Here is a 17,280-nt window from a genome sequence, read left to right as displayed (position 1 = left end):
AAAGTGATGATAACAGTTTCTCTAAAAACTAAAACCCCAATGGTGGAAACCAACCAGAAAATCAAAGTGAAACGTAGGATCAGGGAAGATAAGGGAACTATAGAAACATACAGGATTGACTTAGTCTTTACCAAGAATAACACCAGGGAAATTCCTACTTCTAGAATTTTTTGTAGTCGAAGACCAGGAATGTTATCATAAAATTACAAAACCTGAGAGTGAAAGGGTACTTTGGGTGATTATGCAGATGGGTAAATTGAAGCAAAAAGAGAGGAAATGTTTTGAGGTCTCATGGTGATCCCGTAGTGATCACCATGAGCGAGGGTCAGTACCCTTGACTCTCATTCTGGGGTTTTATCTGCTGCAGTCTTCTTCTTTGTGCTAGTAAATATCTGACTTCAAGCACCTGTACAAAACTAATTTGTGTGGGTTTTTTCCTTTCTCCAGGGCCAAGTGCTTTCGGGGCAAAAAAGTCCTTGGAGATTTTGATATCAAGGTGGAACAGGTAATCAGCCTGAAGCCCAGAGTGGCATCTGTGTCAGCACCGTTCCCACTTGGCACCCTGGAGTGAACTGTCTGGTTCTGCTGAATGGAGCACAGCATCCACCACTGGGTGCTGGGCTCTCCGTCTCCTCTCTCCCCCCCTTTCCCCAGGACTTTTCTCTCTGTGAGGCTGCATCTTTTCATTTGCCTGATGTCTTTTCATGATTCCGGGGTCTGTAGATAGGCGGTGTGGCTCTTAGGGCCCTCTTGCAGTGCAGGGTTCCCAGGCTGAGAAAAACCTTAGAAGAATGTCTTCCTAGGACACTGGCAACACTTCTGCATTGTTGATGGCAAGGCATTTCTGGGCAAGCACATGTTTGCCGATCAGGTGTACTGCTTTCAGCAATGCCTACCCTGGGCCTGAAGCTACACTTCAGAGGGAACTTAGAAAAGAACACCTCCTTGGGCTGGCCCTGTGGCTCACTCGGGAGAGTGCGGTGCTGGTAGCACCAAGGCTGTGGGTTCGGATCCTATATAGGGATGGCTGGTAAGCTCACTGGCTGAGCGTGGTACGGATGACACCAAGCCAAGGGTTGCAATTCCCTTACTGGTCAAAAAAAAAAAAAAAAAGAACACCTCCTTGTTTTAATGCAGTGAAGTCCTGAAAGGCCCATTTTTTTTTAACCTTCCTCTATCCCTTGCTTCCTGATAAATGGAGGATTAGGTCCATCTGGGGAGGAGGAAGATGTCAAATTTAAACAATGCATGTATTTTCCATGTAGTAATAGAAGTTGCTTGTTATTCATTACAGTGTTATGATTTACAGTGTACTTTCCTATTCATTATTCATTCGGTTCTTAAAACATCTTGTTAGATAGACAGGGTTCATAAAAATTTCCATTTTCTAGATTGAAATCCAGAGAGAACAAGTAACTTGCTTAATGCCTTATGGAGCTAGTTGGGGACAGAGCAGAACTAAAATCCAGTTGCCTAAACTAAAACCTAGTGGTTTTATGTTGAAACTGATAAAGGGGACATTTGTCCCAGTTTGCATTCTCAATCTGTAGAGAATCAGCACAAAAGATGCTGGACTGAGAGTCAGAAGACCCAAGTTTTGCTCTTGTCTCTGCCAACAGTAAGTTTTGTTTGTCCAGAAAAGTCACTTAACTGCTCTGTGGCTCAGTTTCTCTTTGGTAAATGGGGATAATTATCTCTGTTCCACCTGCCTCATACATAGGGTTGCTTTGAGAATTAGATAAAATCAGTATGTGAAAATGCTTTGAAAACTGTAAATAAATGTTTGGTAGTATGAACGCTGCTGCTGCCTTTATGTGGAGGACTTGGCAACTTGGTGCTGTGGACTTATTCCCCTACTGTTATTTTCCAGGCGGAATTTTCAGAGCTCAACCTGGTGGCCCATGCAGATGGGACCTATGCTGTGGATATGCAGGTGCTCCGGAATGGCACAAAAGTTGTTCGGTAAGGGTCTTTATGTCGTCAGGGTCACTGTTACTGTCTTTAGAGTTACTACCTCTGGCTTGAAGAGGTGGTTTCAAAGTCAAATGTTGATGAGATAGCAGTGCTATGGATAGTGTACAGAACTTAATGATGTATGATGCATGGAGGTGGCAGAGAAGGCAGAGAAAGCCAGCTCCTGCCTTCACGGAGCTCTTAGTCCAATGGTGGAGAAGACAACCTTAAGCTTCACAGACTCAGAGCTCACTTGGAGGGAACTGGATTCCTTCTAGGACTCCTGGCTCCTCTCTCCCTTCAGCCAGTACAGCTCTGTGCTTTTATCTCTTCATTCATTTCCCCTTGAAAACAGGGTTCCATGCTTTTTTTTAAAGTTTGAAAATGACTAATTTTCCATTTCATGTTGGTTTTCTTGGATTTACCCAGTGAGTCAGTGGCAGAGCCCTGCGCTCTGTGTGAGTGCTCTTGCCCCCAGCCCCATGTTCTTTCTATATTCCTCATTCCCAGGAACTTAGAAGTCTGCTAAGAAAACTAGGGTTGGAGGAGACATTGTGGGTAGAAGAAAATGAGCAATTATTGAGCACTCACATGCCAGGTGGTGTGCTGGGTGCCTACAGATGTGATGTTGTCATACTCACAACAGTTCTGTGAGTGAGATAATGAGGATTCCAGACAGGTGGAAGTGATTTCCAAAATGTTATTCTTCCCAGGAGCTCAGCAAGGCTTCAGATTTTTAGACATCAGTCTTGCTCCAGAAAGAGTCTTCATCTTACCCTCTTCCATACCTCAACCTGCAGTAACCTGACACTGAGGCTTACTGTTCCAATAGGAACTGGGTCAGTGACAGGCAAGGCCAGACTGGGGGTGCCTGGGACCTAATGACAGGAAATGTGAGCTCATTCATCCTGGAGACTGAAGAGGAAGACAGAAAAAGAAATGTCCAACCAGGTGAGGAGTGAGCTCATGTAGATCTTACAAAAGAGAATGGATGAGCTCCTCCATCTGCAGGTAGAAGAAATCATGGGCGTGTGTGCACACAAGCAGGGGGCAATAGGAATGTCCAATAACCGGGATCTGACTAGAATAAGGCAGGCCCTCTCAGTGCCAATGTAGGCACCCAGGAGCTGGCCACAAGCATAAAGCTCCATCGAAGGTTGGAGTTTGATCTCAGGCATACTGGAGCCACCTTCCGAGAACTGGAGCACAAGGAGGTCAGAGCAGTTCCAACAGATGACATTATGACAGTGCTAAGTCCCCTGAGCCACTGAGGAGGGCTTCTTCAACCCCCACTTTAAAAGACTGATCTCTGAGCCTGGGTGGGGCTGGGTGTGTAGTTGGGGGTTGGATGGGTGCCTGGGCAGAAAACCAGGCAGGTCATTGCACATGGTATGAACCTGCAGAGCCTTAGAGCCATGAGGGTGGATGCTGTCACAGCACTAACTCTCTGGGAAGGTGGGGCTCCTCTGCAGCTCGGGCACAGAGACAGGGGCCCTGGTCCTGTGGAGCAGCTGTGGCTAGGAGCTTTGCTGACTAGAAGTGAAATGCAGGGAGCTTTCCCATGCATGGGAACATTCTATGCTCTCAATGCTTCCTGTAGCCGTTGCTCAACCCTATTTCTGCGAAAAATATTTGAACTCCTCCCTCGTGTCTGCTTTGGAAGAACAACATTGGGAAGTCTGGCATCTGTTCTCAGCTAGCCTGGCCCCTTGCTTTCCTGAGGGCCTGCTGAGGGCATTACCTATTTTAAGGAGCAGCTTTCAGGAGCCAGAACAGGACACTGAGATCAGGGCCTCCGTGGCAGTGTGGTGAAGACAGCCAAGTATGTTGTCTTTGGAGTCTTTCGGGACCTGCCTAGAGGACCAACTCTGGAGCCACAAGGAGCTTTGGGCTCTTACACTGCTCCATGAGGATGGGGAAAAATCTTTTTCACTTAAGTTATAAGGGTCTAGAAAGATTTCTTCCCTCCTGAAGATATTTGTACCTTAGAAAAAGGCAATGCTCAGCCCAGAGAAATAAAGGAATTTCAGAAATCTGTTCCTCAAATCTCCTTTGGAAACTGCCATTATACCTCATTTCTTAGTCCACAAAGAAGTAACATTAATAAAATGAGGGCTTGGACCAGGTGGTCCCTAAGACCTCTTCTCTGTGTTGGGCTTTGGAAATGGGAGACAAGATGCTGTATGGCCTGCGGTGCTGCTTAATGACAAACCTGCCTCTACCTTCTCACCAGGTCCTTCCGGCCAGACTTCGTGCTCATCCGGCAGCATGCATTCGGCATGGCAGAGAACGAAGACTTCCGCCACCTGATCATTGGCATGCAGTACGCAGGCCTCCCCAGCATCAATTCACTGGAATCTATTTACAACTTCTGCGACAAGCCATGGGTGGTGAGTAAGGCCCTCTTTTTCCCCCAGGTAAAAGGGTAGGATCTGGGCCCTGTATCTCTCAACCTCCCAGGAGGGACCACTGGTACTCAAGATAAAGTAGGCACCAGCGAGTGGATGCTCAAGGAGCTTCAGCTGGGACATGGGGTATGGTGGGCTGTCACCAAGCACATTATCACATGTCATGGGCTGGGCACCTTTGCTGCAGAGCAGACCTCTGGCCTCATGGCAAAGTCAAACAAAGATTCTGTGAAGAAGCCCTTACAGGTCCATAGGCTCTGCCGTTGGCCATGGGCTGCGATGTTAAAAGGCCTCTTTCTTGCCTCTTAGAATGATCTAACTATTGGAATGATCTAACTACTGGAAAGGCCTGAGGGAGGCCAGTGGGTACAAAGAGGATGGTCCAGCTGAGAGGGGTGTTAGGAGTCCTACCATGTATTTCAATAACCTTAAAATGAAATTGATTCACATACATATGAATCAGACATATATATGAGCTGGAAGTACCCTTGGAGATCATCACACCTCACCCCTCCATGGTAGAGATGTAAGAATTAAAGAAGGAAAGTAAGGACTATAAAACCACTTATTGTACGTGCCAACTTTGAGATTTTCCTGCATCAATTTCATTTAATCCTTACAATAACCTTACAAAGAAGATATTATTATTGTATTATCATTATTATCACTTTTTACAGAGAAATGAGACCCTGAAAGGATTAAGTAACTTGCCAAAGTTATAGAGCCAAGATTTCTCCAGAACACACTGCCTATCACATAGATTGGGCTAGCACATGAGTAAGAAGCTGGCCTGATTTTCTCTTAGTTGGCCGGTCTGGAAATGTGAGAGGGCAGTAGAAACTTTGAGGCAGAGAGCAAGAATGGGACTAGGAGGGAGAGTGACCTCTGATGGCTACTGGGGCACTCTGGCCTCCCCTCTGACAGCTGAGGGGACCCAGCTCCTCTGCTAACTCTGCTGCTCCAGGCTGGCCCTCTCAGAAGGAAATGCCTGCCCCTAGTCACATCCTCTTCATCTTCTTGTTTTGCAAAGATCAAAATCAAGTGTCATACAAAATGGATTGCCAGGATTCCTGGCACTGGTGGCTTATTGTGAAGTTTCACAAACTTCCCCACCCCTCAGGGAGCTGGAGGGGGCATATTTTTTAAAACAAACAGATTCATCCCCTCTACTCTTGATCTTTTCTTCATACCTGAACTAACAGCTTCCCTATTCCTTTGAAAGCCAGGGAGACCAGGGAGAATAAGAGAAAAATGGGCAAGGACTCAGAAGGTCTGGGAGCTACCATGGTTGAGGAGGAGGCTGGGTTCCCGAGCTCTACTTGTTCAGCCTTTCCCTCTGTGTGACCTGAGGCACCGGGAATCCTAGAATTCTACAGAAAAGAGAGTTCTGCTAAAAGAGTAGTGTGATTTCAGAGTGTTGCCAATCACAGAAGAGCACATGTGAGGCCTTCACCAAGTGTCTTTTCTGGAGACCTCCTCTTTCTCCTCAATCACATGACCTTCCTTCCCACTGCGCATCTGCCCTAGCCCACCCCCAGCCCCAGTACTGGTCAGAATTTGGCTTTCCTATAGCCGCACAGGGCGACTCTACTACTATCAGCTTTTTCTAGGTGATTTTATGAATTATCAGCTCTCTAATCTTCTCTGTGCCTGGTTTCTTTAGCTATAAACTGGGAATAATGGTAGTACCTGTCATCACTTCGCCAGCCTCCTCGTTACAGTCCCTTAGTATCTGGGATCTCTAAAAGAAACCAGTTCCTGTTTTCTATTCCTAAACTGTGCCATAGGCCAGGGAGGGGAGGAGCAGAGAGAGCCTGTGCCTGGGGCTTTGCCCCTCCTGGGATCTTGGGATCTGGTGAGGGGTCACACTCTCACCCATTCACAATCTCAGAACTTAGCCTTTGGCATCGCATGAGAACAGCAGGGTTCCCTGGCCAGACACCGAGTTTTCCCATCAGTTTCACTAAGCAGCTGCTGCACAAGTAACATTTTACATATTGTTCTCTGCCTGTTGATGGGAATGGACAAATTTGGTGACTGTGAGGGAAGGGTCCCTCTAAGATATTGACTTTGGCTCATGTTTCTAATTCACTGTGACCTTGCACCACTGTGCTTCTGAACACATCTGCTATCTCTGAAACTGGTCAGGGCAGGCCACTGGGCTTTCAGGAGCACAAGTGGACCTGTCAGTGAAAGCAGAATTCCAGAAAAAGCAAGATTGCCACCATCCCTTATTGCTGCAGATTTATCTGAAATTCCTATCACTCATTCTGGGTTTACTGGAGATAGATTTACCAGGGTTTAATTAAAGCATTTAATTTCCAGAGGGATAGGAATAACATATTATTCAAGCTGCTCCTGAAATCCCATTTCTTCCCAGAAATCTTTTCTGATCAATTGGATAAGTGGTTATAATGAACATATCTTCATTGCCAACAGCACCCCTAGCTCCCAAATTCATTATTTTGTCTATGCACAGAGGAAATAGCCCTTATCAGATATTACATTTGTTTAGTTGGCAACTGTGTACTGGAGACAACCTAAGTTTCCAGAGAGGCAGAGGTTAGATGCCAAGCCCAGTACCTTGAGCAGACAGGGACCACTGGAGATCAGGTGGAGGAGGGTGGGGTGAGCTTTCCAGAACCCAACTAGAGCCTGGGAACTGACTGCTGTTTTAGTCTTGGCTGTCCCAGGGTGCTGGGAGTCTGCCATGGGCCTTCCTGGCATCTGCATGGTGTCTGTGTAACTCTCCCACATGATGGGAAGATAGGGCCCCACATGCCCTGGTGCCATGCCAGGGCGTGGGCTGCAGCAGGACAGAGGTTGTTAGGCAGAGCTGGCATCAGCTCCGCAGAGATGCTGGAGAGCCTTGAGAGCTCAGGCAGGTATCCAGAGGAAGAGCTGGAGTCCAGCCAGGCCCAGATGGGCAGATACGACTTAAAGGTCAGGCGAGGTGGTGGAGAGAATCAGAGAAGGCAGGGAAGGTCTGAGGAGCCGGTCTTGACAGTCAGAGCAAATCAAAGAACCAAAGAATGGCAAGGACAGCAGGGTCCAATGGAGAATGCACTGGGCGACGAGAAGAGAGACCTGGGTGCTCTCCCAGTGCAGCCCAACTCCGGGTGTGATCTGGGAGCCTACGCTTTCCTACACTTCTCTAGCCTCATTCTTATCACTTGTTAAATGAGAGACCTGGTCCAGAGACTCTCTAAAGTTTCTTTCAACAATGCAATCTTAGGGGCTTGGGAGTCCACAAACCAGACTTTCCATCCTGGAGGAGGCCTTAGAGCTCTAGTCACCACTTGTGTGTCACTAAAGGGAGGGGCCCAGGAATTCCAATGTTTTCCAGTATTTCAAAAATAACAAAATCATATCTTTACCCACAAAAGGACCGCAACAGATGACCACTTAAGCTGCAGTTTGATAATGGAGTTTGGGAGGAAATATAATAAAGGAATGTTTTTTTTGTGGTGCAAAGTTTGAGGAACTGATCAAATTCAACCCTCTCATTATATATATGAAGAAAAGGAGGCCCGGAGAGGAGAAATCATTTGTCCAAGGACACCTAGCAAGTTAAGAGGCAGAACGAGAACTAGAAGACTCCAGTTTTCTAATAACCCAGTTCTGAGCTTTCACTGCTCCAATCCTCTTTCCCCACACTGGCTCATGTGCCAACATTCCTTATACAGAATAGGACCTGAGCTTCTGCGGAATGTTCTAGCTTTCCTTTCTCTGATAAATAGAAGGCAGAGTTGCCTTGATAACTTTCCCTTCTGGTAGTTCCAGATATGGGTGGCTTGGAGTATGAACTAGTCCAGTAGCTAGAGAGAAGATGCTAGACTTTCCCTGCTGCTAGTGCACTGGGTATGGGTGTGCAGATGGATTGAGCAGGAAAGTCCTGTGTTTCCAGTGGGAGAGCATGGTCTCTGCCGAGCCTAAAAGCAGCTACTTGAAGGAATAGGGAGAATTATGCATTGGGAATGAAGGGGCCTGGCTATGAATCTGGCTCAACTATGGTGTGAAATTGGGCAAGTGATCTCTCTGGGCCTCAGTTTCCTCATTTATTAAATGGGGGTAGATGTGCACCAAAAACTTTTCAACCCTGACACCGTAAGTTTGTATACTTGGTCTCTTCCCCATGGAACTATTCCAGTTTCTCACAGGTGAAGGGCACAGCAAGATCATTTCTTGCATGAGTATTAAGTCCCAGAAAGACTGGGCCTTTCTATCCTTCACACCATGAGCATCCGAATCTTCCTGAAGAACAGCATTGTTCAATGCACCCCCTGCTCAAACGCTGGTGACTCAATACTACACACAGGAAAAAGCTACCATTCCTTTGCTGGCATTTGAACTTCCACGACTTGGCCCATGTTACCTATCCAGCTTCATGTCTTGCCTTTGCTCAGAGATGCAGGTGTCTAGAGTTAAGAGACCCAAGTTTCAATCCCAGCTTCACCTCTCTGCAGCTCTATGACTTTAGGCAAGTTCCTATCCTCTCTGGGCTTCATATGTAAAATGAAGATGATGAAGTACCTAATTCATCGATTTGATATGAGGATTGAATGAAATATCATTAGAATTGAGTAGGTACTCAATGAATTTTAGCTCACTCTTTCCCTTCCCCAACTAAAGCAAATGTTCCTTAAAGACAGGAATTGTATGCTTCTTTTATATCCTCGAAGTGCTTAGCACAAAGCCCTCAACAGAGCAAATGCTCAATATTTGTTTGATGGGTTGATATTTTGTCTGTCTGTTCCAGAGTTGCCTTAGAAAAGCTGAAACATTTGCTTCTCTTTTTCAGTTTGCCCAGCTGGTGGCCATCTACAAGACACTGGGAGGAGAAAAGTTCCCCCTCATTGAGCAGACATACTACCCCAACCACAAAGAAATGGTAGGTGGCTAAGTGGGGACTTTAGTCTCTTTGCTATTTCCAGTCTGACCTTAGCCATACAGTGATTGTGGGGCTCTGACAAGGGCCTCAGCATCTCAACCCCTAAGACTCCATTGGGGTGGAACTATGGAGCTACTTTATGGGCTGGAGTGGCTGGATTTTAGCTGATAGCCTCTTGTCTTCAAATTCTGGAGAAAGAATAGGGAAGAGCAGAAACAAGGGCAGGTTAATCAAGCCGAGAAAGTAACAAACCTCTGGACCAACAATGAGAAGATCTCACTGCTTTGGGTTCCAGCCCTAGCTCTGCCACATGTCCATTTCTCATTGGACAAGTTATATTATCTCACTGTGTGTCAGTTGCTCCAGTCATTATTCACCTGACTGTTTCATTCCCTTCGCTTCCTCAGGCACGTGGTAAGGCTGGGTTAACACGGTGCCTTCTCTGAGGCCATCCTAGGATGTCAGAAGGAGCAGAGGGATGGGATGGTTGCTTGATAAGGAGGTTATTGCTAATGTTTTCCCTCCATGGCAACCTGGAGCTTGAACTCCCTTCTTCCCTGTCCCCACACCCCTTGCCCCAGGCCAGTGCAGATGTCAGAAGGAGCAGAGGGATGGGATGGTTGCTTGATAAGGAGGTTATTGCTAATGTTTTTCCTCCATGGCAACCTGGAGCTTGAACTCCCTTCTTCCCTGTCCCCACACCCCTTGCCCCAGGCCAGTGCAATTGGTTGGTGATCCTGCTTCCACCAATGGAAATTCTCTGCCAAAGCATTGCAAGTGTTGCGCTCTGGGACAGAGATCATGTTTGTTCCCTCTCCCACTCCTTTCTTCAAAGGGGAGCTCCATTTGCAGCATTTCTGTGAATCAAGAGCCTTCTTCTGGCACATTGCACATGGCTTGCTCACCAGCAGACCACACAAAGAAAAACAAAACAACCTTGGGCCTTGAAAAGAATTACTTCTGTCATCTTTGCCAGAGCTTCCCCAGGAAGAGGCTCTGGAATTTTAAGCCCTTGTTCTTAATAAATCCTTGGGGCCAGTATCAGGCCTCTTTCTTTCTGTATAGGCCAGGAAGGCTTGCAGAGGCTGAGGAACCCTAAGGGGCCTGTGGTTGGAAATCTCAGGGAGTCCAAGATACAGTGGTAAGGGGACTGAACTGAAGGTGGAGGGGCTCTCTGGGGATCAAAGCTGGCTTTTCCTGCTGGAACATCTAGCAGTGCTAACCACTGAAAAAACTGCAATAGTTGCGAAGTATATTCCTCATCTACCATCTTTTTCCCTCAAGGACCCTTGTAGTATTTCTCTGCTGTCCTCTGTCCTGAAATTTACCCTCAGGAGAGGATCACATCTCTGAGGTATCAAAAGCTGACAAACGGGGGATTTCAACTCTACAAGAGAAAGGCTTTTTTGGCTTAAAAATAAAAAGTTCTGAAGTAATGAAGACATTTCTAATCTAAAAGAGGCAGAAGAGAAGCCTTATGGATATCAGCTGAGGTTATTAGGAGAGACAATACCCATTCTTAAACAATAAGAGTATTCTTGTCCAAAGAGGTGTGCTGATTGGGCCGGACCCCTGCCAGGAATGATAGAGAGAGGATCACAGGATGGGAAGGTTAAGCTGTTCTAGATGTCACACAGTAATTCCGTGTCCCTCAAGTCGCTCCCCCAGACAGATGAAAGCGTATCAGAAGATAGGATGAGTCGAGACAGGAGTAGAGGATACACAGCCATCATACATTGTTCTTTTCACTCCTGCCAATCGGCTTGTTTATGACACTGTCAACCCATCTTCTGATATTGTACATCACAAAGCTACGCCACTTCATATGTATAACATTCACCATTTCTCCCCAATCAGATCAGTGAAGGCAAAGGAGAATACTTTTTCCTGGAAAGGAAACGCAATAGTCCTGGCTTTGGAAAACAAACTAAGCCAAAATCAAAACTTCCAGTAACAGGTACAAGCTAGACTAATGGGGTTTGGGAGGCAGATGAGAAGGGCTGAGGGCAGAACAGAACAGTCATGTTATCTTCCCTAGTCCCTGACAGGTTCTGGGCTGGGGTCTTAGGCACAAGGTGTAACATGTCGCATCCCTGCCCTGATGCTGGCCAGACCGCCTACTTGGCACTTCCCACTGGCTGGCAGCAATGGAGCAAGTGGTGATGGCCAGAGCTACACAGGGAAGGAGAACCAGCTTGATCTTCAGGACTCTGGAAGGGTTGTGGTGGTCACTGGTCCCTTCTAGGGCTGGATGATGTCAATAAACTCCTTCCTAAGGGGCAGGTGGCCCCGGTACCAGCTGCAGGTGCCATCAACATGCTTCATGCAGACATAATGCCGGGCCTGTTTCCCGTAGAGCTTCTGTTCCAACAGCCAGTCTGTCCAGAGGCACTCGTTGGGGGCCGAGATGGTACAGGGCACTGTATAGCAGGTGGTGATCTAGAGTCATGGCCACACAACACCAAAGTGAGTATAGTGTCTTTTTTTTCCTTTGCTGCCTTTCAGACTCTTACATACCCTGACAGCCCATCTCAAATGCGTCTTGCCTTATAGAGCCTTTTCTAGTCCCCAAACTTCCCCCTGAATTCTCTTTCCCCTATGCTCCCCAGTGGCATCTCTGGAGTCAGACAGCCCTGAGGGTCCTTACTCCACTACCCACCTTGAGCAAGTCACTTCACTTCCCTAAACTTTCATTGCTTCACCTTAAAGTGAAAATCTTAATTCTTCATAAATTTGTTATAAAGACTAAATTAAATATCTAAAATAAATTGACTATTACAGGGCCTGGCAAACAGCAGAGTCTGTTTAAGCGGTTGCTGTATTACTGTCATCTCAGTCTGCCTTATATGATGGCCACCTTCCCAGCCAAAATTAAATACTTTGAGATCAGGGACTGTAGACCCTGTTGCTTTCCCATCCCCAACTTCATACAGTGCCCAAGCCACAGCATTCTCAAGTATGATATAGTAAGTGAAGAAATGCACTCATGAGGGAAGGAATACATGAAGGGTGAGGCTTCAAGGCTCGAAACCCTTCTTTTAACCCCAGAAGACCTTGGAAATGGACACTCCCTTACTTGGCATCCGCAGTTCAGATGGTAGTGATGATTCAGACTCTCCCTCTGCAACAAGGACAGGTCCTCCCAGGGTTCAATGTAGTTGCACAGACGGACGAAGACTTTTCCATCATTGAGGACCTGGCCTTCAAGGGTAGATGAGGAGAGAGTCTAGCATCAGGAATCTGTTCCTGGAGCTCCAGGGGCCCAGATCCGTGAAGAACCCAGAACTGCAGCCTCCCAATGGCTTTTTGGTGGCAGTGGCAACATGGGGCTCAATGAAGGGACCAGAAAACCTCCTATAATCTTAATAGCAAAGAGATTAACAGATTATGTTTGGATGAGGCAGAGTTCTGGGACCTTTAGTATATTTCAGAGAGAAGAACATGGATTTTAAAGTCAGACTTGGGTGGGACCTCCTTTTATATCATTTATTAGCCTTGTGATCTTAAGAAAGTCACATAACCTGTCAGCTGGAAGATGAGAATAATAAAGTTGTTTTCAGGATCAAATGAGAGAATGTCTGTAGAGTTCCCAGCATAGCTGTGGACCCACCGAAGATGTTCAGTAAATAATAGATCCCTTCCCAATATCTACACAGGCCAGTCTCTGCCCCACGGACCTATCTTGGTGAGTCTTTTCCCTTCCCTGTAGGTAAGTTCCCCTTCCTCCCTTATGAAACTCCTTCCCATCTTTCAAAGACCCTTTTCAATGCCACCTCATCTCAAAGCCGTCCCTGACCTTGCCGTCCCACACCTGTCTCAGAACTTCACTTGATCATCTCCTCACTAAGCAACTACTATGACCTAGTACCAGAAATACAGAACTAAATATGACAGGATCTCTCTGCCCCCAAGGAGCTTAAACATGAGGAGGGTAGACAAATAAGTAGGCAAAAATGACACTATTGTGTCATTATACACAAAATGCAGTATAAGAACAAAGGAAAGCACAGTTATCTTCATCCATGGGAGAGCTGTGGGGCAAGGAAGGTGTCTCAGAGGAGATGCTTGTATTGGGTTGGAGAAGGGGTTCCTGGACACTGGGACTATCCTTGTGCAAAGGCAGAGAGACACAGCCCAGCAGCACACCTTCTGCAACTGAAAGTAGTTTAGTTCAGCTGTGGGGGAAGTGAGAGTCTGGAAACTATCACTGACAAGTGGCAGAAGACAGACTTAGAGAGGTCAGCAGTGTTCAACATCAGGCAAAAGAGCTTGTCCCTTCTCCTGAAGGGAATGGGCACCACTGATGACTTTTCGGTAGAGTTGTGTTTTGTCATTTATTGCTATCCTCAGTTAGACTTGTTGTCTGTCCCCTTGAGGGCAGACAGCATGTCTCCTACTTCCGCTGATGTACCACAGTGCCTAGCAGAGAGCTAGACACAGAGAGAAGGAGGTGGGATAACAGCTTGAAAAGGCCTGGTCTGCTAGTCCTGGGAATGGGGGATGCTCGATGGCATGCCCTACCCCTGCGTCTCCCATCCAGAAGCTCCCCAGGTAAGCACAACTCCACATCAGTAAAGCTGGAAAGCCCCTATCATTGCAGCCTCCAGCACCTATGACTGCTCAAGAGCCATATCTGGTCTACAAACTTCTTGAGGACTATGACTTGTCACTGAATCTCCACTGTCCTGCCCCAGGCTTGGCAGTGAGTAGGTGGCCACTCATTGCTGAATGAATAGATAGACGGTGGAATTCTTCCACCTGTTCTCCCTACCTGCTGTGCCTTTTCTTTTCCTTGCTTTCTTTCTAAATAGTTTTCATCTGTTAGGGACAGTTTAGATCCCACTTACACAGTGAGCTTCCCTGATTGTCCATAACCACGAAAATACATCCTTTTCCTGAACTTCAAAATAATTTAGTGTTGTATTCATTCACTATGGAGTCATGTTCTTGTGTGCTTTTTAACTGTTCTACCTTAACCAATTTAGTATGGAGTAGTGCTGCCTGGACTCAAGTTCTTGGAGACAGAACTGTGTTAGATTCAAGGCTCTTGTGGGGCCTATGCAAGGGCAGAGCTGAACCCACAATAGGCAGTCTCAAAGGGGCAGATTTGAGCTCAAGATATCAAAAATTTTATACCATAAAAACGTTTGAAAATGGAACCAGCGGCCCTGGACTGGGAGAGCAACCTGTCCTTAAAATAGTGAAGCAGTGGAAAGGGTCACTGTAATGAAGACATTTGCATTGAAAGGGAGGTTACCGAGGCTCCTCCCAACTCAGAAGTTGGCTGTCACTAACACGGCCCAGTTTTATGCCTAAGAAGATGCCACCTGACTCAGCCTGCTTCCCAAGGAAGGCCCTGGCTCCTCCCTCACTGCCTTCCTTAGGACAGAATCTATTAAGGCAAGTTGTTGGTCTTTAACTTACCAGTCAAGAGATACTGCTTCTGGCTGTTGGCTTCTAGTTTCACACCACAGAGGGAAGAGTCAAAAGGTGTATAGATATACTGAACATCCTTGACTTTCTCAAACCCTTTAAACATCTGAAAGGCAATCACACAAAAGCAATATCGGTTGGATCAATGAGTGTACTTTGTATATAAACAGGCAAAAATTTCTCATTTCTCAGTCTGAAAAATTAAGCAAAAGTCTATTTCAGGATTTGGTGCACACAGATGGTCCTACTGAGTTATTCCTGTCTTTGAAAAGATCTAAAACTTGGCTTATTCCAGTGAGAGAGGAGATATTCCAGTGGCCCCATGCACAGGCAGTTGTGGGACTGATGGACACCGAGGCCCCACCCTGCACTGTCGCTCAGATCCCGTGGGCCTTGCCCTCAGTCTCATCCAGTTCCACCTCAGCATCTAGACCCAAGGTCACTGAGACAGGTGGCCTGAAACATACCAGCCCCACCCCTCCCAGAACACACCCCCCACTCCCTCCATCAGCCCAAGGGGGTAAACCCCAGTCCTGCCCCCATGTACCTTTATCTGTTTGATTTCATACCGGATCATTTTTTGAGTGTCAGCAGGGTCTGCACTGGCAGGAACTACTTTCTCACTGGAGACTTTGACCCGGATCACTGCATAGGAAAAGAAGGAATCTGCAGCAACCTGTGGGGGCAATCCACCTGAGATGTGGATGATCTGGGGCCCCTGGAGAACTGTGTAGGGGAATTCTTGGTGTAGGTGTTTTAGGGTGGTGAGCAATGCGGTGTGTGAGAATGGGGACCTGGAAACTCCTCTGCAGTTGCTTCAAGTTCCAAGCCTGTCAGGTCTATTAGTCCTACAGCCTCTAGGTCCTTTCTCCTTTCTGAACCTGTTCCTTTGGAGAGCTCTAGTTCTCCATAGTCCTGGGTGCAGCGGGGAGGAGGGTGGGAGATGGGGTAGAGAATGGAGGAGGAGCCTCTTGAAGGCAATTGGTGCAGAGTTCATCTGTTGATGTAGCTCAAGGCCTCAGAGCCCGCCCAGAGTTGGTATTAGTTAATGTTTGTTCAGTTCATAAATGTTCTGACTACCTCTGCACTGAGGTAGTCTATCTCTTGCCCATTTGGGCATTAATCAAAACTGTTTATGAAATTGTTCCTCTGTGCCTGGCCTTGCACTGGGCAGTCAGCACCAGGCCCATAGATGTGACTGAGACAGGGTGGCCTCCATCCTGGACAACTCTTGGTCTAGGGGAGAACACTTATAAAGAACATGGCACAGCATAGTAGGAACACAAAGGTGTTAGAGAAGCCTTCAGAGGAGAGGAGAGACCTGAGTTAGACCTTTAAGGATAAATAAGAGTTTGCCAGGAATTTAAGGATACGGGGGAAGTGCAAAAGGTGTGTGTTGGGGTGTGGCATTGTGGCAACCTCAGTTACAGGCCTGGACAGAGACAGGTATTTATAATGCAAGTCCTCTCTCCTCCCTGCCTCCCTGACCCCCCACCCCAATCCAGTAGTTTCAGAATAATCACCTGGTAGCTCCGGTGACACCTTTTTCAGTGACACTCCATAATTGCTGTATGGCCGATGTGAGGGGGTCGCTATGGAGGCCCCTGACACAATCTTTATTTCCTTACAAATCAGCCTCAACGCTTGCAAGGTTGCTATGGCGCCGGGCTCCTCCCCGACCCACCAGCCTCAGCAGGAGGCAATGGGTGTAAGATTTGAGCTCCTCCCCACCCCCGACCCCCCGCCCCGCCGACTCCTGGTCCGCTGCTCGGCCCCATAGCTATCCCGCACAACCACCCGCTGCTGTGGATTTCGTGGACCTGGGACTCACCAAGCGCGGAGTGGCAGACGTGCTGCTGGGGGTGCGCGGGGGCGCAGCTGCACGCCTCGCCCAGCCCCGGGGGCCGCAGCAGTGCCAGCAGCCGCAGCAACAGCACCCAGCTGGGCGCGGTGCGGGGGCTCCTGGGCATGACGCCGCAGAGCCCCAACTGAGCCTGTGGGGTCTGTTGGACCAAATAGCCCCTCCAGGGCTCCTTTAGAACGTGTCGCGCCCCTCGCCCCGGGCTTTATGAGGTGGCCCTAGGGCCAATCCCGCCCCCATAAGCTCCGCCCTCCTTTGGTTGTAGGCCATCCGCGGCTGCAGGACCCGAGGCCCTCCTGACAGGCAGACTCAATAAGATGAAGAGGGAAGCCAGGAGAGAGGCTCCAGCCTCTATTTCCCTGCCTGAGTAATTAAGCCGTCTGGAAGTAGAGGGAAGGCACTGTGAGAGGGGATGGTATCATGGTCATAAAGACCGAAAGAGCAACAAAGATAAATGCATGAGGCCAGAAAGACAGAGGGACTGTGATTCAGTCAGAAGAAACAAGAATGAGGAGAGGCACAGACAGAAGGACTGAGACAGGCAGAGTTGGAGAGAGGCAGACGGAATTACAACAGGCAAAAGAGACAGTGACAGAGAAGGACGGACCCCTTGCTGAGCTGCACACTGAGAATGAGACAAGCTACTCAGGGCTTCTTTCAGCTGCAGGAAGTGTTTTCAATGCCCTATTTATTAGGCTCCAAAGCAACAGCAAACAGTGATGGAATAGGACAGA

At 47.6% G+C, this 17,280-nt stretch overlaps 2 protein-coding genes across 2 annotated transcripts in view; one reads left to right on the top strand and one right to left on the bottom strand.

The window, feature by feature from the left end:
* Positions 1 to 403: 403 nt before the first annotated feature.
* LOC103607643 (synapsin-2) overlaps positions 404 to 17,280 on the top strand; it is a gene marked incomplete at its 5' end in the record, with an annotated part of 40,265 nt that continues 23,388 nt past the window's right edge. Inside the window, 4 exons of the mRNA XM_008592123.1 lie at positions 404 to 505; positions 1,871 to 1,962; positions 4,187 to 4,343; positions 9,163 to 9,252. Coding sequence (XP_008590345.1) covers positions 404 to 505; positions 1,871 to 1,962; positions 4,187 to 4,343; positions 9,163 to 9,252 — 441 coding nt within the window. The remainder of the gene's footprint in view (positions 506 to 1,870; positions 1,963 to 4,186; positions 4,344 to 9,162; positions 9,253 to 17,280) is intronic.
* On the bottom strand, positions 10,992 to 16,715 carry TIMP4 (TIMP metallopeptidase inhibitor 4). The gene is made up of 5 exons (XM_008592121.1): positions 16,517 to 16,715; positions 15,233 to 15,330; positions 14,677 to 14,791; positions 12,329 to 12,453; positions 10,992 to 11,691 (listed from the first exon to the last, which is right to left on the bottom strand). Exons 1-5 carry the CDS (start codon positions 16,653 to 16,655, stop codon positions 11,494 to 11,496), a joined length of 675 nt encoding a protein of 224 aa, XP_008590343.1. The 5' UTR covers positions 16,656 to 16,715; the 3' UTR covers positions 10,992 to 11,493.

The sequence above is a fragment of the Galeopterus variegatus genome, unplaced genomic scaffold, assembly GCF_000696425.1.
Source record: "Galeopterus variegatus unplaced genomic scaffold, G_variegatus-3.0.2 Scaffold7608, whole genome shotgun sequence".
Taxonomy (NCBI): domain Eukaryota; kingdom Metazoa; phylum Chordata; class Mammalia; order Dermoptera; family Cynocephalidae; genus Galeopterus; species Galeopterus variegatus.
Note: the sequence above shows the minus strand (reverse complement) of the source record. Positions and strands in the feature narration are given on the sequence as shown.